General features: G+C 46.1%; 1 protein-coding gene and 1 pseudogene across 1 annotated transcript in view; both read right to left on the bottom strand.

Moving 5' to 3' along the window:
- Positions 1–4,818: 4,818 nt before the first annotated feature.
- The window catches only part of LOC134984550 (zinc finger protein 271-like), a 48,486-nt gene continuing 30,366 nt past the window's right edge, over positions 4,819–22,938 (bottom strand). Inside the window, exon 6 of the mRNA XM_063950107.1 lies at positions 4,819–7,084. Coding sequence (XP_063806177.1) covers positions 4,944–7,084 — 2,141 coding nt within the window. The 3' untranslated portion in view covers positions 4,819–4,943. The remainder of the gene's footprint in view (positions 7,085–22,938) is intronic.
- Positions 16,912–17,029, bottom strand: LOC134984553 (5S ribosomal RNA; annotated as a pseudogene).

Below are 22,938 nucleotides of genomic sequence, written 5' to 3'. Positions count from 1 at the left end.
TGTTGGGTGCATACAGGATAAATAGCGAGTCAGTTTTCCTGACTCTAGCCGTCCTGGAAACATAAATTTTCAGGGCCCTGACTACATCCAGCAACTTGGAATCCTCCAAGTCCCGAGTAGCCGCAGGCACCACAATAGGTTGGTTCAAATGAAACGCTGAAACCACCTTAGGAAGAAATTGGGGACGAGTCCTCAATTCCGCCCTATCCATATGGAAAATCAGATAAGGGCTTTTACATGACAAAGCCGCCAATTCTGACACACGCCTGGCCGAAGCCAGGGCCAATAGCATGACCACTTTCCACGTGAGTTATTTTAGCTCCACAGTTTTTAGTGGCTCAAACCAATGCGACTTAAGGAAATCCAACACCACGTTGATATCCCAAGGTGCCACTGGAGGTACAAAAGGGGCTGAATATGCAGCACTCCTTTAATAAAAGTCTGAACTTCAGGCAGTGAAGCCAGTTCTTTCTGGAAGAAAATAGACAGAGCCGCAATCTGGACCTTAATGGAACCCAATTTTAGGCCCATAGTCACCACTGACTGTAGGAAGTGCAGAAATCGACCCAGCTGAAATTCCTCTGTTAGGGCCTTCCTGGCCTCACACCAAGCAACATATTTCCGCCATATGCGGTGATAATGTTTTGCGGTCACATCCTTCCTAGCTTTAATCAGCGTAGGAATGACTTCCTCCGGAATGCCCTTTTCCTTTAGGATCCGGTGTTCAACCGCCATGCCGTCAAACGCAGCCGCGGTAAGTCTTGGAACAGACAGGGCCCCTGCTGCAGCAGGTCCTGTCTGAGCGGCAGAGGCCATGGGTCCTCTGAGATCATTTCTTGAAGTTCTGGGTACCAAGCTCTTCTTGGCCAATCCGGAACGAGTATAGTTCTTACTCTTCTCCTTATTATTATCCTCAGTACCTTGGGTATGAGAGGAAGAGGAGGGAACACATAAACCGACTGGTACACCCATGGTGTCACTAGAGCGTCCACAGCTATCACCTGAGGGTCCCTTGACCTGGCGCAATATCTTTTCAGCTTTTTGTTGAGGCGGGACGCCATCATGTCCACCTGTGGCCTTTCCCAACGGTTTACAATCATTTTGAAGACTTCTGGATGAAGTCCCCACTCTCCCGGGTGGAGATCGTGTCTGCTGAGGAAGTCTGCTTCCCAGTTGTCCACTCCCGGAATGAACACTGGTGACAGTGCTAACGCGTGATTTTCCGCCCATCGGAGAATCCTTGTGGCTTCTGCCATCGCCCTCCTGCTTCTTGTGCCGCCCTGTCGGTTTACATGGGCGACAGCCGTGATGTTGTCTGACTGGATCAGCACCGGCTGGTTTTGAAACAGGGGTCTTGCCTGACTTAGGGCATTGTAAATGGCCCTTAGTTCCAGAATATTTATGTGTAGGGAAGTCTCCTGACTTGACCATAGTCCTTGGAAGTTTCTTCCCTGTGTGACTGCCCCCCAGCCTCGAAGGCTGGCATCCATGGTCACCAGGACCCAGTCCTGTATGTCGAACCTGCAACCCTCTAGCAGATGAGCCCTCTGCAGCCACCACAGCAGAGACACCCTGGTCCTTGGAGACAGGGTTATCAGCCGATGCATCTGAAGATGCGATCCGGACCACTTGTCCAACAGATCCCACTGAAAGATCCTGGCATGGAACCTGCCGAATGGAATTGCTTCGTAAGAAGCTACCATCTTTCCCAGGACTCGCGTGCAGTGATGCACCGACACCTGTTTCGGTTTTAGGAGGTCTCTGACAAGAGATGACAGCTCCTTGGCTTTCTCCTCCGGGAGAAACACTTTTTTCTGGGCTGTGTCCAGAACCATCCCCAGGAACAGTAGACGTGTCGTAGGAACCAGCTGCGACTTTGGAATATTCAGAATCCAGCCGTGCTGTTGTAGCACTTCCCGAGATAGTGCTATTCCGATCAACAACTGCTCCCTGGACCTCGCCTTTATAAGGAGATCGTCCAAGTACGGGATAATTAAAACTCCCTTTTTCCGAAGGAGTATCATCATTTTGGCCATTACCTTGGTAAACACCCTTGGTGCCGTGGACAGACCAAACGGCAACGTCTGGAATTGGTAATGACAGTCCTGTACCACAAATCTGAGGTACTCCTGGTGAGGAGGGTAAATGGGGACATGCAGGTAAGCATCCTTGATGTCCAGTGATACCATGTAATCCCCTTCGTCCAGGCTTGCAATAACCGCCCTGAGCGATTCCATCTTGAACTTGAACCTTCTTATATAAGTGTTCAAGGATTTCAAATTTAAAATGGGTCTCACCGAACCGTCCGGTTTCGGTTCCACAAACAGTGTGGAATAGTAACCCCGTCCTTGTTGAAGGAGGGGCACCTTGATTATCACCTGCTGAGAATACAGCTTGTGAATCACCTCCAGCACTGCCTCCCTTCTGGGGGAGTTGTTGGTAAGGCGGATTTGAGGAAACGGCGAGGGGGAGACATCTCGAATTCCAGCTTGTACCCCTGATATACCACTTGTAGAATGTAGAATCCAGGGATCCATCCGTGAGCGAGCCCACTGGTCGCTGAAGTGTCTGAGACGGGCCCCCACCGCACTGGCTCCGCCTGTGGAGCCCCAGCGTCATGCGGTGGACTTAGAGGAAGCGGGGGAGGACTTTTGTTCCTGGGAACTGGCTGTATGTTGCAGCTTTTTCCCTCTACCTCTGCCTCTGGGCAGAAAGGACGCGCCTTTAACCCGCTTGCCTTTCTGGGGCCGAAAGGACTGTACCTGATAATACGGTGCTTTCTTTGGCTGTGAGGGAACATGGGGTAAAAATGTCAACTTCCCAGCTGTTGCTGTGGAAACTAGGTCCGAGAGACCGTCCCCAAACAATTCCTCACCCTTGTAAGGCAAAACCTCCATGTGCCTTTTAGAATCTGCATCACCTGTCCACTGCCGAGTCCACAATACTCTCCTGGCAGAAATGGACATTGCATTAATTCTAGATGCCAGTCGGCAAATATCCCTCTCTGCATCTCTCATGTATAAGACTGCGTCTTTAATATGCTCTATGGTTAGCAATATAGTGTCCCTGTCTAGGGTATCAATATTTTCAGACAGGGAATCTGACCACGCAGCTGCAGCACTGCACATCCATGCTGAAGCAATAGCCGGTCTCAGTATAATACCTGAGTGTGTATATACAGACTTCAGGATAGCCTCCTGCTTTCTATCAGCAGGCTCCTTTAGGGCGGCCGTGTCCGGAGACGGTAGTGCCACCTTCTTTGATAGACGTGTGAGCGCTTTATCCACCCTAGGGGATGTCTCCCAGCGTAACCTGTCCTCTGGCGGGAAAGGGTACGCCAAGAGTAACTTTCTAGAAACCACCAGTTTCTTATCGGGGGAAGCCCATGCTGCTTCACGCTTCATTTAACTCATCTGATGGGGGAAAAACCACTGGCAGCTTTTTCTCCCCAAACATAATACCCTTTTTTGTGGTACCTGGGTTAACGTCAGAAATGTTCAACACATTTTTAATTGCCTTAATCATGTAACGTGTGGCTCTATTGGAATGTACACTAGTCTCATCGTCACTGGAGTCAGTATCCGTGTCGACATCTGTGTTTGCCATCTGAGGTAGCGGGCGTTTTTGAGCCCCTGATGGCTTTTGAGACGCCTGGGCAGGCACAGGCTGAGAAGCCGTCTGTCCCACATCTGCTATGTCGTCAAACCTCTTATGTAAGGAGTTGACACTGTCGCGTAATTCCTTCCACATATCCATCCACTCAGGTGTCGACCCCGCAGGGGGTGATATCACATTTATCGGCACCTGCTCCGCCTCCACATAAGCCTCATCAAACATGTCGACACAGCTGTACCGACACACCGCGCACACAGGGAATGCTCTGACTGAGGACAGGACCCCACAAAGTCCTTTGGGGAGACAGAGAGTATGCCAGCACACACCAGAGCGCTATATAATACAGGGATTCACACTACACAGTGATTTTTCCCCTATACCTGCTAATATTATACAGATTGCGCCTAAATGTAGTGCCCCCACTCTCTTTTTTACCCTATGGAGTCTGGAAACTGCAGGGGAGAGCCTGGGGAGCGATCCTTCCAGCTGAGCTGTGAGGGAAAATGGCGCCAGTGTGCTGAGGGAGATAGCCTCGCCCCTTTTTTGGCGGACTTCTCCCGCTTTTTTATATATATTTATGGCAGGGGATTTTACACATATATAGTCTTAATGACTATATTATGTGTTAATTTGCCAAGTAAGGTACTCTTATTGCAGCCCAGGCCGCCCCCCCCCAGCGCCCTGCACCCATCAGTGACCGGAGTGTGTGGTGTGCATGGGGAGCAATGGCGCACAGCTGCAGTGCTGTGCGCTACCTTAATGAAGACCGAAGTCTTCTGCCGCCGATTTCCAGGAACGTCTTCTTGCTTCTGGCTCTGCAAGGGGGACGGCGGCGCGGCTCCAGGACCGGACGACCGAGGCTGGGCCTGTGTTCGATCCCTCTGGAGCTAATGGTGTCCAGTAGCCTAGAAGCCCAAGCTAGCTGCAAGCAGGTAGGTTCGCTTCTCTCCCCTAAGTCCCTCGTAGCAGTGAGTCTGTTGCCAGCAGATCTCACTGAAAATAAAAAACATAAAATATACTTTCTTTTCTAGGAGCTCAGGAGAGCCCCTAGTGTGCAACCAGCTCGGCCGGGCACAAAATTCTAACTGAGGTCTGGAGGAGGGGCATGGAGGGAGGAGCCAGTGCACACCAGGTAGTCCTAAATCTTTCTTAGTTGTGCCCAGTCTCCTGCGGAGCCCGCTATTCCCCATGGTCCTTACGGAGTTCCCAGCATCCACTAGGACGTCAGAGAAATGTATTTATGCCTTAATTTATAATGTTCATGAATAACAGAACTGGCTTTTACATTATGTAAAATATTACTGCAGCTTCGTCTCGTATCTATAAGCTTACGGAGATGTATTTTCCCCTGTGTGCATTATCTGATGTTTAAGAAGAAGTGATTTATATGTAAAACATTTCCCACACTCAGTACACTGAAATGGCTTCTCACCTGTGTGACTTCTCTGATGTTTAACAAGATCTGATTTTTGTGCAAAACATTTCCCACACTCAGAGCATGGAAAAGGCTTCTCACCTGTGTGGATTCTCTGATGTAGAACAAGATGTTGTTTCCGTGTAAAACATTTCCCACACTCAGAGCATGGAAATGGTTTCTCACCTGTGTGACTTCTCTGATGTATAATAAGATGTTGTTTCCGTGTAAAATATTTCCCACATTCAGTGCATGAAAATGGCTTCTCACCTGTGTGACTTCTCTGATGTTTAATCAAAGCTGATTTCTGTATAAACCATTTACCACACTCAGAACATGGAAAGGGCCTCTCACCTGTGTGACATCTCTCATGTGCAACAAGAGTTGATTTCTGTGTAAAACATTTCCCACACTCAGAGCATGGAAATGGTTTCTCACCTGTGTGACTTCTCTGATGTCTAACGAGATGTTTTTTCCAAGTAAAAAATTTACCACACTCAGAGCATGGAAAGGGCTTCTCACATGTGTGACTTAACTGATGTTCAACTAGACTTGATTTACGTGCAAACACATTCCCACACTCAGAGCACAGAAATGGCTTCTCCCCTGAGTGAATTCTCTTATGTCTTACAAGATGTGTTTTAGTTCGGAAACATTTCGCACACTCAGAGCATGGAAATGGTTTCTCACCTGTGTGAATATTCTGATGTGAAACAAGAGCTGATTTTTTTGGAAAACATTTCCCACACTCAGAACATGGAAATAACTTCTCACCTGTGTGACTTCTCTGATGGTCAACAAGATTTGATTTCTGTGTAAAACCTTTCCCACACACAGAACAAGGAAATGGCTTCTCACCTGTGTGACTTAACCCATGTCTAATAAGATGTGTTTTCTTAATGAAACATTTCCCACACTCACCACATGGAAATGGTTTCCCATTGGTATGATATCTTTGATGTCTAATAAGATCTGGTTTAATTGTAAAACATTTCCCACATTCAGAGCATGAAAATGGTTTCACAGATGTGTGAGTTCTCTCATGTATAACAAGTCCTTCTTTGCGTTTAAAATATTTCCCACACACAGAACACTGAAATGGTTTGTCACCTGTGTGACTTACCTCATGTCTAACAAGATGTGATTTCTTTATGAAACATTTCCCACACTCACCACATGGAAATGGCTTCTCACCTGTGTGAATTTTCTGATGTGTAACAAGATCTGATTTCTCTGTAAAACATTTCCCACACTCAGAACACTTAAATGGTTTGTCACCAGTGTGCGTTCTCTGATGCCTAATTAGACTTTTGCTCTTTTTAAAACATTTTCCACACTCACCACATGGAAATTGCTTCTCATCTGTGTGGTGTACCAGATGTCTAACAAGAGATGTTTTTTTAAAGAAACATTTTCCACATTTAGAGCATGAAAATGTTTTTTTAGCTGCGTGAGTTCTCTCATGAATAACAAGACCATCTTTGTGTTTAAAACATTTCCCACATACAGAACACTGAAATGGTTTGTCACCTGTGTGACTTCTCTCATGTCTAACAAGATGTGATCTCTTTATGAAACATTTCCCACACTCACCACATGAAAATGGCTTTTCACCTGTGTGAATTCTCTGATGCTTAATTAGACTTTTGTTGTTTTTAAAACATTTCCCACACTCAGAACATGAAAATGGTTTCTCACATGTGTCACTTCTCTCATATAGAACAAAATGCGATTCCTGTGTAAAACATTTCCCACACTCAGAACATGAAAATGTTATTTCACCTGTGTGACTTCTATGTAAAACGTACTTACTTTTACCACACTCTGAACATGAAAAGACTGTATCACTTGTATCAGTTGTACTATGTGTAGCAATAACCGATTCTATATGATTAGAGGACTCAGCTAATTTATCTGCATTAATAAATACTGGATGTATTTTTAGGGTAACGGGGTTTCCGTCTGAGGAATCTTGTGTGATGTAATCTTCTATTTTAAAACCTGTAGACAAAACGAGATGTCCCTCCGAAGGATCCTTGCTTGTGCATCCGTCTGCTGGAAAAACATAATTTCATAGTATTAGTTAGTGCAAGAGCTCTAGTTGTTTAACTCCTTCAATGCTAAGGAATAGTAAGACATCCTCAGCATATACCTCAAATTGAACATTGAAGGCATTTCAAATGTGGAGGGGTGGGGATTACCTACTTTTCCTATGTGTGTGACAATGCAACAAAGGGGCAATAGTAGCACTTGTAAAAAAAAATATATTATAATTTTCAAGAGCAAATTATATTATGAAAATCTATTAGTATAACCCCTGCATTTGTTGTTTTGGAAAGGTGGATACTGCCGAAACAAGAACCACAAAGTATTTCTTGTTGGGGTTAGGATTTTATTATTTTTTCCATGCGTTTGCTTTTAGGTGCCACAGTTGCAATTTCAATGACAAAATAAATATCAGAAGTTATGGTAGACTTATCTATGGTAGACAACGATAACTCTATTCCCCCGAAGTCCACAGTATCCGCAGGCTATACCTTGAGATATTCGGTAGAGACAGCGGAACGAGTACAAAACGATCTAAGCTTTTCAGTCTCCCAGGATGCAACGGGCTAGCCCCCTATATCCCCGTCTCCTGGCTCAGGAAATTCAGTTGGTTTCAAAGCTCAAAAAAGTAGCAGATTTATCGAGAGGGAGACCTATTCAGGTGTGAAGAATACACACACACACCCTCACCAGAAGGTAGAGGTTAGTAAGTGTAAAGATTCTCAAATCCGGTGCATCAGGGTGGAATCCCTGTGGATTTCAGAGAAATAGAGTTATCGATGGAAAGTGTACCATAACTTCTGATTTCTCCTTGGGATGTCCCAAAGCAGTAACTAAGGGAGGGGGGGCTCCTGATAGGACAGGAGAATCTTTCACCCGAGAGGAGCATCCTGAGAGGCACAGGTATCAAAGACAAAATGTCTAATGAATGTGTTAATTGATGACCATGTGGCTGCCTTATATTGTTGCTCAGCTGAGGCGCCACAACGTTGGGCTGCCCATGAAGGACCGACCGAACGATTTGAGTGGGCAGAGATATTATTCGTGATCGGGAGATCAGCTTGAAGTATGCTTCTGAGATAGTCATTCAAACCCATCTAGACAGTGTTTGTTTTTGGCAGGCCTTCCTCCCTTGTAAAATTCATACATGACGTAGACTGTGTCTGTCTTTCTGATGGCACTGGTACAATCCACGTAGATCCTTAATGCATGAACTACATCCAATAATGCATCTCCAGCAGAGAGGTCCTGTACCTGAAAAGCCAGAACTATTATTTTTTTTATTAAGATGGAACTTTGAGACCACCTTAGGAAGATATCCAGAGTTAGTTCAGAGAACTGCTCTGTCTGGATAATATACCAGAAATGGAGGATGACACAATAGTGCCCCTAAATCTGATACTCTTCTAGTTGAAGCAATTTCCAGTAGAAAAATAACTTTAGCTGTCAACCATTTGAGATCCACATTATTCAGTGGTTCAAATGGAGCAACTTAAAGTGGGTGTGGTTCATCAAATCGACAGTATCTAGGTCGACAATGTTTAGGTCAACCACCATAGGTCGACAGTCACTAGGTCGACATGGATGGAAGGTCGACAGGGTTTCTAGGTCGACATGTGCTAGGTCGACAGGTCAACATGAGGTTGTTGTTTTTTGTGTCGTTTGCTTCGTAGTGTGACCGGGATCTCAAATTAGTGCACCGCGTCCCCTCGCATGGCATAGTGCCTTCGCTTTGCTCGGCACAGATTACCGTTCCAATCGTAGTCCACGTGGATCGTTAAGAATGAAAAAATTTAAAAAAAGAAAAAAAAAATGTGAAAAACTCATGTCGACCTTTAGACATGTCGACCTAGCACATGTCGACCTAGCACATGTCGACCTAGAAACCCTGTCGACCTTCCATCCATGTTGACCTAGTGACTGTCGACCTACAGTGGTCGACCTAAACATTGTCGACCTTCAGACCGGATCCCCTTAAAGCGCCCTGAGCACTATTTCTTCTAGATCCCAAGCGGCTGTAGGGGGAACAAAAGGAGGTAGAATGTGGAGCATTCCTTGGAAAAAAAGTGCGAATATCCTGTAGGTTATCAATTTTATTTTGGAACCATACAGATAATGCTGACACTTGTACCTTCATGGAAGCTAAGCGAATTCTTGACACTCTGAAAGACATAGGGTCATATTTTCTGGCAGCGCACCAGTGAAAATACGCATTCCATATCTGGTAATAGATGCGAGCTGAGGATGGTTTCCTTGCTTTAAGCATCATTTGAAGTACCTCTTGTAAAAACCCTTTCGCATTCAAGGTGGATGCTTCAAGAGCCACTTGCTGTTCGTAGAGACAGGGACCCTGGATCAGTAGATCTGGACGTTGAGTCAGAAGGAGTGTCCACGGACAGCCTCTGCAGATCTATGTACCAATTTCGACTGGGCCAAGCCGGAGCTATTATTATCCTGGTGCCCCTTTACTGTTTGAATTTACGAATCACCCTAGGCAACAGGGAGATTAGTGGAAAAACACATGCCAGATGAAATTCCCATTTCACTGACAGGGCATCCACGAAGATTGCTTCAGGATCCTTTGTTCTTTCCCATTATGCGAATACTTAATTGTTCTGAACAAAAGGCCCTGAGGTCAATTTCTGGCTGTACCTACTTGTTTACCAGAATGTGAAAGATTTCTGGGTGCAAGGCCCATTTGCTTGCATGAATGTCATGACGGCTGAGAAAATCAGATGCCCAATTTAGGACTCCCGGTAGGAATACTGTGGACACGGCTGGATGACGAAGTTCTGGCCACCTTAACGTGCGGCTTACCTCTTTCATTGCCCTTTGGCTGCAAGTGCGTCCTTGGTGATTGAGGTACTCTACTGGCCTAGCATTGTCGGAGAGAACGTATATGCCCGAAATTCCAGAACATTGATTGGCAGGCAACTTTCTTGGTCCAGTGTACCTGGTAGAAGTACTGTTCTGTCACGGCTCCCCAGCCCTGAAGACTGGTGTCCGTTGTCCGAACCTCTCAACCTGAGGTCCAAAAGGGTCAACCTCTGTCCAATGGGATGTCTATAGCCACCAGGCTAATGACCGACACACTTCCTGAGGAAGAACTATAGTCTGAATTTTTATTGTCTGATGCTGCCGTACCATTTGGAGAGAATCAGAAGAAGGGTCCTTTAATGGAATTGAGCATATTCTATAATGTCGAGACCATCGATCCGAGAACTCGCATTGCTGCATAGAAGGATACTCTCCGGCTGTGTAGCAACCCCTGAAGCCTAGTCTGTACTGTGGATATTTTGTTCAGAGGTAGAAAGATTCTTGAAGACTGGTATCCAATACAGCCCCCAGATGCGTCATCCGCTGTGAAGGAACTAAGGAGGACTTTCCCCAATTTATGAGCCAGCTGTGAGCCTGTAAGCAGGATATTGTCACTTGAAGATGGAATTGCAGAGTTTTCTGGGACTGAGCCAGGATTAGCAAGTAATCTAGATATGGGAAAATCCTTATTACCTAACGACAAAGATAAGCTGCCATCACCAAAATAATCTTGGTAAATACTCTTGGAGCTGTAGCCAGTCCAAAGGCTGGAGCCTAAAACTGGAAATGTTGCCGGAGGATAGCGAACCTGAGATAGCACTGATGGGAAGGTGCTATAGGTACATGTAGATAACCATACTCAATATCTAGGGACAGTATAAAATCCCCTGGATCCATTGCCAAGATAATGGTACACAAAGTTTCCATATGGAATCGAGGCACACAAAGATGTTTGTTTAGAGCTTTGAGATTGAGAATGGGATGCTAGAACCCAGATGGTTTCTGAACTAGAAACAGGTTGAAAGAGAAAACTCATCCCCGCTGTGTTTAGGGAATCGGTACTATAACTCCTGATTGTAGTAACTTCTAAACTGTCTCTTGTAGTGTCCTGGTCTTCGTTTCCACCGGAGATGGGCTGGTACAGAAGAATTTTTAAAGAGGGTGTCTCTTGAAGAAAAAAACGTAATCGTGAGACACAGCTTCTTGCACCCAGGTATCTGTGGTGGACTGCTGCCAAACCTGTGCAAATAGAAGAAGTCGGCCTCTCACTCTGGGGTCCCTCCGGTGCATCAGTCTGATGGCTTGTCTTCTGGTTTAGATGCCGGGCATATGGTTTCCCAAGGCTACTTAGTCTTACCAGATTTATCTGTTTGAGACTGTTTGCCGCAAACCTTTCCCTTTGCTTTACCTTGGGTCCAAAAGGACCAGAAAGCTGGAAATCTGGGCTTAACTTTATATGTCGAAGGAATCTTCACTTTTTTGGAGTCTGCTTCAGACTTAAGAATGTTATTTAATTCTGTACCAAACAAAATATTTCCAACAAAACGCAGGGATTCCAGTACCTTCTTGGATTGCAAGTCAGCCTTCCATGTACATAGCCAAACAGTTCTGCAAGCCGCTACTGGGGAAGCTGATGCTTGAGAAGCTTCTATACCCATATTAAGGGCAGCTTCTTCCATAAAAGCAGCTGACTGCTTTACATGTGCAATATGGGATAACTGGTCTTTCGTTACCATCTTCCAAGGCTTCCGCTGAGCCTGCCACTGCTTTAACCACCCAAGCTGTGGCAATAGCTGGCCTAAGTCGAGGAAGCAATAGTAAGAAAACCATCAACCTTTCTGTCTGTTACATCTTTTAATGATGTTGAAGGCAGAGATAGCGTAGATTTGCGCACTAGTCAAATTAAGGACTACTTTGGGAGGAACTTCCCTTTTCAAACAGCCCACAGCAGGAAGAGGATAATAAGAACCCCATTTCTTAGGAATCTTACATTTCTTACTAGGTGTAACCCATGCCTCTTGCATCATTTTCATCATCTGCTCTGAATTTGGAAATTCTGCTTTAACAGTTTTTGGAGTTTAAACACAGGAGCCTTAGATTTTAACACAGGCTCTGCTGCCTCCTCCAAAGACAGACTGGATTTAATTGCATAGAATTAACTCAGGTATATCTACTAGATGCAGATTGAGAATGGGAGAAATCAGCTTCATCATCTGAAGTATCCCGATTCTGAAACATGTGTAGATTGTGAAGATGTTGCTCCATGTCTATGTGATTTCAAAACAGCCTGTTTCTGCTGAAAAGCAGCTGAGGTCTGAACTAAATCCTGAACTGGATGTGACATAATCCAAGGGGAATGTAAGGTTTAAATGGATACCTTATACCTGGTAACGTAGCTTGCGCCATTCGCTCAGCCAAATTGGATAACATCTGTGCAGAAGACGCCCACAGAGGGTCTTGTGTCTGAACCGGTGCCTGGCTTAAAGCAGGTTTATTAAGAGGACTTTTATGGAAAGAATAACAATTTGCACATAACACATCTTGTACCAGGTCTTGAGAGGTTAACACCACTTTGCAGGACAAATATGATGTTAATGTAGGTGCCTCTTGACCCTTGCCTTTCTTGGACACAGCAACAATTTAATCACACACACAGAGTTAACTATGCTTCAAATGTGACAGTCCTCACTTTATATGATTTTTAAAGTGAAGTACAATCTGATCCTACCCTGCTTGCACCAGCAATGAGGATTTGAGAAAACAAAACTGACAAACAAAGTTTAAAGTCAGCAGCCGCTCTAACAATCAGTCACATAAAACGCATTAGTATACATTTGCAAAATGAGCACAATTTCAACTACTCAATACATATAAGTAGGCAGGAGGAAACATTACTGTACTTACCTTATACCGGAGAACTAGCGTATTCAGACGCACAGAGAATATTACAGCAGTAAATGTTCATAAACGGCCATTTGCATCAGACACTTTTTTCAACTACTCAATACCGCCAGGGTAGGTAGGAACTCAGTGCTGTATCACCTGCCTCAGGAGAGCGGGATACAGGGAGACTTAAACCCCGCTTCGTATTCAACCACTCCGCTAAGACAGCTGGGAGAAACAGACGCACCAGTGAACACAGATGCACAGCAACTCAAACTTAAACTGGTCATGAACTGGGGGTGGGGTGGGGGGGAGGGGGGGAAGAGGAGCATCTTACTCCCCACTGCTGACATCGACCCCATGGATCGCAGCCTCTACTAATCCCCAGAACCTATGATCCCTGGTGCCTAGCGCTGGTACACCAGAGTCAGCAACTGTCCGGTAGTCTCCCCCCGAGACAGTAAGGCTGCGTCAAGTGCGTCTTAAACAGCTAACTGGAAAATATACGCTATGGTAAGAACTTACGGTTGATAGTGGTATTTATCCTAAGTCCACAGGTTCCACAGTATAACAATGGGATATGATAGAGTGACAGCGGATTGGCACCAAACGATCACAAGCTTTCAGGCCTCCCAGGATGCAACGGGCCCGTCCATATATCCTCGCCCACTGTCTCAGGCAAATCAGTTGGATACCAAAGCATCTAGGCAGAAGCGTCATGTAGAGCCCTAATCAGGCGAGAAGAACACACATGCACACCCTTCCGTACAAGGAAGAAAGATGTTAGTGAGTAGCAAGAGCCTCAAATCAGGTGCGTCAGGGTGGGATCCTTGTGGAATCTGTGGACTTAGGAGAAATACCGTTATCAACGGTAAGTTCTTACCATAACGTATATTTCTCCGGCAGGGTCCCCAGGTTATCCACAGGATAACAATGGGATTTCCTAAAGCAATTTTAGTGTGGGGACGCTCCTGATTGGACAGGAGAACCTTTTCGCCCGAATTCAGCGTCATAAGAGGCAAAAGTATCCAAGCATAATGTCTAATGAATGTTAATGGAAGACTATGTGGCTGCCTTACATTCCTGTTCTGCTGAAGCACCATGTTGTGCTGCCTATGAAGGACCTACCTTATGAGTAGAGTGAACAGATACATTAGCCGGAACAGGGAGATCTGCTTGAGAGTATGCTTCCGAAATCGTCATTCGAAGCCCTCTAGCTAGCGTCTATTTAGTAGCAGGCCATCCTCTCTTGTGAATTCCGTAGAAAATGAAGAGAGAATCTGTCTTTCTGATGGCACTTGTGTGATCCACGTAGATCCTTAATGCTCGGACTACGTCCCGCGACGCATCTCCCGCAGACAATCCCGATACCTGAAAAACCGGGACTACAATTTCTTCATTAAGGTAGAATTTAGACACCACCTTAGGAAGATACCCAGCCCTAGTTCTGACAACTGCTTTACCTGGATAAAAAAACAGAAAAGGAGAGCAATATTACAGTGCTCCTAAATCTGATACTCTTCTAGCTGACACCATAGCCAGTAGAAATAGAACTTTAGCTGTCAACCATTTAAGATCCACTTTATTAAGTGGTTCTAATGGAGCAACTTGAAGGGCTTTGAGGACTAGACCTAAGTTTCAAGGCACTATAGGAGGAGCAAAAGGAGGTTGAATGCGCAGCATTCCCTGGAAAAAGTATGCACATCCTGTAAATTGCAAATTTTTCTTGTGGAACCCTACAGTCAATGCTGATACTTGTACTCTCAAGGAAGCCACCTTCAAACCCTTATCCATTCCTGTATGAAGAAAATCTAAGACCCCGGAAACTTGGAAAGATTTCAGGTCTATATTTCTTTCACTGCACCATAAATATAGGCCTGTGATAAATGCGAGCTGAGGAGGGTTTCCTTGCTTTGTGCAATGTTTGAAATTACCTGTAACGAGAATCCTCTTGACTTCAGGATAGAGGTTTCAAGAGCCACGCCGTCAACGATAGTCGATCCAAATGCCTGTGATAACAAGGACCCTGCATTAGTAGATCTGAACGCTGAGGGAGCAGACGTGGAGCATCCATCGACATTCTCTGTAGATTTGTGTACCATTGCCATTCTGGTCCAAGCCGGAGCTATTAGAATCATGGCACCCTTTGCTTCTTTTATCTTCCTCACCACCCTGGTAGCAGGATGATCGGAGGAAATATATACGCCAGATAAAACTCCCATTTCACTGACAAGGCGTCCACAAAGATCGCTCCGGGATCCTTTGTTCTTGCCCCATATGCAGACACTTAGTTGTTCAGACGGGACGCCATAAAATTTATCTCTGGCAAAACCCCAGTTGTCTACCAAAGTCTGAAAGACTTCCGGGTGTAGAGCCCATTCGCTTGCTTGAATGGCGTGTCGACTGAGAAAATCTGCTTCCCAGTTTAGGACTCCCGGATCGAATACTGCGGACAATGCTGGAAGATGGAGTTGTGCACACTTTAGTATGCGACTTACCTCCTTCATTCCTGTTTGGCTGCGTGTTCCTCCCTGATGGCTGAGGTACATCCCCGCCGTTAAATTGTCTGAGCGGATCTGGACTGGTTTTCCTTGAAGAGTGTCTCTTGTCTGATCCAGTGCCATGTATATGGCCCGAAGTTCTAACAGATTTATTGGCAGGCAACCTTCTTCTATGGTCCATTGTCTCCTGGAACCATGATCTTCCGGACACTGCTCCCCAGCCCTGGAGACTGGCATCTGTTGTCAGGATCTCCCATCTGATATCTAAAAGATTCTCCCTTTGTCTAGATGGGATGTCTATAGCCACCAGGCTGATGACTTTCTTACCTTGTGTGAAAGTACCATAGTCTGTTTCTTTATGGTCTGATGTATTCCATTCCATCTTGCTAGAATCAGACGCTGCCGAGGTCTTGAGTAGAATTGTGTTTACTCCACCATGTCGAATGTTGACACCATCAAACCCATCAGTCGCAAAGCTGCGTGGATGGATATCGTTTGACTGTGTAACAACTCCTGAGTACTTGACTGTACCTTGGATATCTTGTTCCGAAGTAATCCATTTTCTGCAGACTGGAATTCAGTACAGCCCCACAGTGAGTCATCCGTTGTGACGGAACCCGAGATGACTTTGCCCAATTTATGAACCACCAGTGCCTCTGCAGACAAGTCATTGTCTGTTGGAGATGGCACAGAAGCCTTTCCTGTGCCAGGATAAAAAAAAGGTGGTCGAAGTATGACAGTTTTCTTATCCCCTTCTTGCGGAGATAAGATGCCATAATCCTCATAATTTTGGTAAATACTCTGGAGGCTGTGGCTAACCCCAAGGGTCAGGTCTGGAACTAAAAATGCTGCCGGAGTATGGTGAACCTTGAGATAACACTGATAGAACAGTGCTATAGGAATCTGTAGGTAAACATCCTCACTATCCAGGGTAACCCTGTAATTCCCTGGCTCCATGCCAAAACTATGGAGCGCAACGTCTCCCTGTGAACCGTGGTACCTAAACTTATTTGTTTAGGATTTTTGAGATTGGGGTGAAAGGATCCTTCTGAACATAAAACCCGGTTGGAGTCAAACCCCCTGTCCCTATTGTACAGGGGTTACTGGAATGCCTATTCCTGACCAAAGCAATTTCTGAACTTCTTCTTGCAATGTCCTTCGCCTGTTTGTAAACGGTTACCAGATCTGTGCAGATTCTATCCTGGGGTCCCCCAGAAGGAGGCCCGCACCATCATGCTGATGGCTTATCCTGTGGTTTGGAAGCTGGCCCTCTGGTTGCCTTTTCTTCTTTGCCTTACCAAACTTATTGTTTTGGGGCTATGTTCCTATATGACCGACAAGGCCGAAAACCGGACCCCGATGTTTGGTGTTATATGTGGAAGGAACGTGACCTTCTTGAAGTCTGATTTTGACTCCAGAATATCTGTGAACTCCTTACCAAACAGAAACTTCCAGCCAAAGGCAAATTTTCCAGAACCTTCTTTTATTCTGAATCAGCTTTTCATGTATGTAAGCAACAGTGCTCTGCGATTAACTATTGTTAATGCTGATGCCCTAGAACATTAGTGAGCTATATGGGATTCATGCTCCTTTGCAGGTGCTGAAAAACCTGTCTTCCAGTACCTCAGCCTAGTGTACCTACAGCACCTGGTATTCCAAGATGGTCTTCCATCCAAGAACTACCCAGGCCCAACAATGCTTAGCTTCCAAGATCTAGTGAGATTGGGCCTATCCAGTGTGGTGTGCTGTAGATTGCAAGGTGAAGTCATGGTTGGCCTTATGACTGTCCCAGACAGAGACGATATGGTTTTCAGAAAACCATCCCTCTTTTGACGTTGACGGCAAAGGCCATATATATTTTCGCACTATCAAATGATATGCATCTCTCTATAGGAGGCATTTCCCATTTTTAAACAGCCATCAGCTGGAAAAGGATATTTGGACGTTTAAACATAGGTACCTTGTTTTTAACACAGGCTCTGCCGAACCCTGTAAAGACAGAAAAGCCTTTACTGCTCTCATTAACTCAGCTATATTTACCTGTTGTATGCCGAAGAAGAGTATATAGAGGTTTCATTGTCTGATGAATCATCCAGTGTAGCCTGTGCAGTTGAAGATTTATTTACCTTCGGTTTCTCAGCTTGTTTTATTAGAGAAGCTTTTGGGGATACCGTAGGTAGAGAGCTGCCTGTATGGGTTAATAATGAACTCTATTCCTGGTATCGAAGCTGTAGGAATTAACCTTTCAGCTATATTGGACAAGGTCTGTGCAAACATCGCCCCAAAGAGGAATTATCTATTATGCTGACAAGCAAACCATTTTACACATGAACCAGATCAGAGAGGATATTGCAAGACAACATATTAGTGTTGGTGTTACTTTAAGTGTACTCTCATCACCTTTGCCGCTCTTAGACATTATAAAACAGGATTTTGGTACTTACCGATAAATCCCTTTCTCCGATTCCACAGGGGCCACTGGAGCGTAGTTACAATGGGGATATAGTAGGCAGTAATTGGGAGCTGGCACTTTAAAATTCTCAACCTGTGGCTAGCTCCTCCCCTACTATCTCCCCTCCAAGCCAGTCTACGTAAAACTGTGCCCGATGAGAGATGGAATAAACAAACCTTAAGGTAGAGGAGGTTAATGACGCCCTGTAAACCAGGATAACCCAAACTAAACCTGGAACAGAACCTGACAAAAAACCAGGCTAGCCTGAACTCAACAAGCAGTCATATGGTGATCTGCAAACCGTTAAGCAAAAAACAAGGAGGAACAGCGCTGGGCGGGCGTCCAGTGGCCCCTGTGGAATCGGAGAAAGGGATTTATCGGTAAGTACCAAAATCCTGTTTTCTCCTTCATCCACTAGGGGCCACTGGAGCGTAGTTACAATGGGGACGTCCCAGAGCTCCCAAAAACGGGCGGGAGAGCGCTGAGAGTCCTGTAAAAACTGCTCGGCCAAACTGTGATGCAGAGGCCGCAAAAGTGTCAAACTTGTAGAATTTGACAATAGGAATGTCAGTCCGACCAAGTAGTCGCCCGACAAACTATTTATGGAGACCCCACGGGCAGCCGCCCACAAAGGTCTTACCACGCGCGTTAAGTGCGCTGAAATGGAATACGGAGGCTCCCTAGCAACCTCCAAGAAGACTGTCTGATGGTCAGATGTATCCAACGGCCCAGCGTATGTTGGGACCCCGGCTATTTAGCACGGGAGCATTGTACAGCACCAAGAAGAAAACACTTTGTCGAATAGCCGAAGACCTCTGTAGGGAGAGTCGGCGAGCCATGACAACATTCAAAGAGGACCAAAAAACACTAGTGTCAGATTTGTCGGAAAAATGGACATCCCCTCAGGAAGAAACGACCGCTGAGACCGAAGCTCAGCTGGGGGAGATGCCATAGAGCACTCCCTGAAAAAGAGGCCGAACCTACGGCCGCTAGGCTAATCTCTTTTGGAAGAAAACCGAAAAAAACAGAGACCTAAAATTCAGGTCAGTGTGGTATGAAGCGCAGCGGAGCAAAACCTTCCAGAGAAACCAAAGATGATGGCTGAATGGTAACTGAAAGAAGGGGAAAACCCCTTTTATGCTTATTATGTCCCATACAGTTTTCCAAAAGTGGCAAAAGCGAGAAGAGGTAACAGACTTCTGAAATCGGGGCCCGGTAGGCCTAACCAACCTAGGGAACTACTCCCTTCTGAGGTCTCGTGAACAGTCACACGGTTACACGGAACCAGTGTAAGATTGAACAAGGAAAAGTTGTTGAAGTGGACAGTCCAGTCGAGGTAGTAGCACAGGCTCCTCTACTGACAACAGGTGTATCTGTATCTTCAAGACATCTGTGGCCCAACCAGAGCCACCGAGAGGACTAGCACGCATAATCCCCTCCTGTGTTACCGAACCGGAGGTAGAAATTAAAAAGGGAGGCCGGATAGAATAACCAGAAAACTCCCCGGAGCCCTGAGGGCCTCCTCGGCTACTGCCCGAGCTCACGCCCGAGAGTAGTAAAGGGTTAAAAAGTCAGTCAGAACGCCCTGAGGTCGATCCGAAATCTCCGCCCACAGCGGACCAGCTGACAAAACTCCGGGGAATGTTTTCTCCCCCGGGAGTCTGACCTGGTGGCTTGACCCGGAAAGAAGATTGTTGTCCCCCGCTCAGAGAGGAATGTTGTCCCCCGTTCAGAGAGGAATGTTGTCCCCCGCTCAGAGAGGAATGGAGGCGACCACTCCTTGCGTCGCAACTTGACTGAAGGAATAGAGTACCTGGTGCCGAGGAAGGAAAAATCCTCTGACGGACCAAGTTGAGAAACGTCTATGAGGAGCATAAATTGGATCTGTGTTGAACCATAAGCTCCTGGATCCTCCGGATATTCAGAAGCCACCTAATGTACAGAGTGGGAAAGCAGCAGTAGATTGTCCATTTAGGGAACCAACGTCACCTTCTGCCCTTGAAAGAGAGTTATTCTGTGATCTTCCTGAACTCTGTGGGAGCGGAAGAGAGACCGAGAGGAAAGGACTGACAGTGAAAATGAGAATCCTGTAATGTGAATCTAGGAAAAGCCCGTCCAACTGAAATCAGTAAACAGGCATCTCTGAAGACAAGGGACACGTAAAAACTCCCTTTCTTGTTCAAAAAAAATAGCAATCACAGACTGAAAGGATTCTAAGGCCAGAATAGGTCTGGCCGAGCCAACTGGCTTCGGAACGTGAGAAGAAAACAAAGGCCTGAGAACTGTCCCGATTCAAATGATATGTGAAAAACAGGGATCAACACTCTTTGCGGTTAGAAGCATATGGAGCGCCGCCTGCAGTATGACTCTTGTCATCGTAAATCGGCCGACCCCTGCCGAGGGACTCCTGAGATGGTTGTTCCGAAATCTAGTTTGCCCAAGCCTTCTCAGTTCTTACCATAGGACCACCGACCTGCGCCTACCCTGGGACCCTCCAGGTGGTAGGAAAGTCTGACCTGTAGTGGGTTTATAAGGATGATGCTGAACCTCTGCTTCAGCTCTTTTTTTTTTTTTTTTTTTGAGATCCCCTGGCGACTGAAATATCGCCCGTGTGGAGTCGAAAGTTTCCGAAGGGGCACGGAAAAATCTAAAGGAAAGACCGGTAACGGTCTGTCTTGGAGCTGGGGCAGTATTAGGAGAAAGCAAAGTGGACTTACCTCCAATGGTTCAAGAAATCCTGCAGAAAGTTCCTTCCCCTGAACCATCTGCCCCGTAGGATTACATGTTCACCTGTCACAGTCGCAGCCCCAGAGGTCGACGGTTTAAGACAGCCCAAGCGAAAATGCAGGGTCCGAGTCTGCAGACGTGGTGACCTTCAAAGATCATAGAGCAGAATCGTGATTCGGACCTGTACCAAAGTATCAATTGATCCTGATGTGAAACATCCTGTAACCTAGAGGACAATTGTTCCACAACCTACCTGTTCCGGACAAGGTAGAAACATGCTGCCGTATATGTCTTCGATGGGTCCCTGAACAAGGTTGCTCAGGAAAACGGCAGCTTGTTGGACCGGCGGTACATCGAGGGGTATATCCTAGAAAGGTTCTGATACCATCTCCTGCCGACTGTGGGAAGAGGGTAGGGAAAACAAACATTGTTTGATACCTGATATTGTGTGTTCGGGTGTCTGACGGCCGCCTACCGGAGCCTGCCCAGCTCATCCGAGACTGGGCCAGTCGCTGTCATTTCGTCATTGGCGTCGAACCCTGATGGACTTGACGTGTCCGCCTCCTTTACCTGCAGTACCAGACGAACTGCTGTATAATGCACCTGGATATTCTGAGACACTGGTTCAGACTCCACAGAAAACAGACATCATCAGTATTGTAACCTGGAAGGTTAGCAAGGTTCCTTTAGAAACCTGGAGAGGTGAAATGACGTACAAGATCTCTGGTTAATAGTGACATTACCTGTATAATCTAAGCTGTTCAAACAGGAGTGTCCTGCAGGTGCGTGGAGGGCTCTGCAGATGGCTCCACCGCATACTTCACACCTAAGAGGGAATTCTTTGACTATCCCAGGTGAGAGGAGAAAAGGTGGGTTAAAGAAACACAGCCCTATGTAAAGTCTGCACTATAATATGTAGTGACCGACATCAAATAAACTTTCTGGAGCAGCGGAGACCTGAACCAGTAGCGCTGCGCTGTGGGGCAGGAGTCTTATCCCTAGGCTATAGGGGCTCCCCTTAAAGTTTCTTTATTTTCAAACCCTGGTCCCCCTGTACAGATACCCGCTACTAGCGTACTGAGCCGCAGCGCTATTTGTCTGATGCCTTACACGCATTCCCCAAATTACAAATAGCATTAGTAACTAGCCAAGGAATAATAAAGGGAAGACCACACTGTATGTAGTGTACCGCTAAATTTAGGTGCACCAGATGTTTCTCGGAGGTTCCGCTGGCTTTTCAAAATGGTGACCAGACTGTGAGAAAAGATGGGGGAAATTGTTATGTGGCAAGGAGGTATTTTGTTATTAGAAAACATTGCGGAAGTGGTTTGTTTTATCTTAAAGATGTATGTGGACACCTCTGTACAAACTACACAAAAGTAGGGCACTGGTAGGAACCAGACCCACGCCCTCCATGCCGCAAGGCAGCAACGCCAACCACCACACCATCCGCACTGCCCTATATACGGCATTGTATGCATATATCTATATACATACCTCCACACATCTATATATATATATATATTCATACATACACATCTATATATATATATACACACCCACAGTGAATCCAACCCTGTATGTGAACCCATTAGGGTAGATAAATACTGTAGTATATGTAGGGTAAATAAATTGTGCACATTTTTCAATCATTATGAGATGAGCCCCAGCTCCTGTAATAGAGCAGGCTCCTGTATGAAATGCCTGTCAGAGGACTCTCCTGCAGGGAGGAATGTCAGCAACTCCCTGCACAGAAAATTTAAAAACCCCCCTGAGACAGGATTCGTGCCTAGAGGCAGTGAACGCTGCGATCCGCCGCCGGGAGCCCGCTGAGCAAAGCGGGAATAGCCTTCACCCCCACATCCTACCTTTATCCTCCCTGAACAGCCCGGAGAGGGAAGGGAGCTTGCAGCGGCCGGGGAGCGGTGTGACAGTGCAGCGGCGTGTCCTGTAGCGGCCGGGGGACGGAGCGCACTTAGCCCGCCGAACAGAGCGGGAGTTAGCTCCGCCCCCTCCGCTTCGGCGCCAAATTTAAACCTGCTCTATCATAAGCGGGAAGCGCCCTGTATCTCCCCGGCCGCTTGTAAGCTGTGGCCGGGGAGCGTTTCATGCACCGAGTCCCATGTGACCTTGTGTGCCAGAGTCTGGAGCCTAGCTGTGTGAGCTATAATGACTCTCACTTTTGCAAATAATAATGTGCTAAGTATGCTCCTTAGACTCTGGCATACAGCTTCTATTCTCACTGTGTATCCCCCGGCTGCCTTCTGCAGCCGGGTAGTGAAGAGCGCTGAGCCCGCTTACAGAGCGGGCTGAAGCTCCGCCCCCCATATAATGGCGCCAAGTTCAAATTATTAAGCGCCTTTGATGCACTCCAGCCTTCTATGACTGGAGTATAGGGGACCATACCTATGTTGAAAACTGAAACTGTTTAATTCTGGTCTCGCCAGGATTCAAACACATGATAAAACATACATCAGTGACAA

The sequence above is a fragment of the Pseudophryne corroboree genome (genome assembly GCF_028390025.1).
Source record: "Pseudophryne corroboree isolate aPseCor3 chromosome 3 unlocalized genomic scaffold, aPseCor3.hap2 SUPER_3_unloc_62, whole genome shotgun sequence".
Lineage (NCBI taxonomy): Eukaryota > Metazoa > Chordata > Amphibia > Anura > Myobatrachidae > Pseudophryne > Pseudophryne corroboree.
The sequence above is the reverse complement of the archived record's forward strand: the minus strand, read 5'-3'. Positions and strand labels throughout refer to the sequence as shown.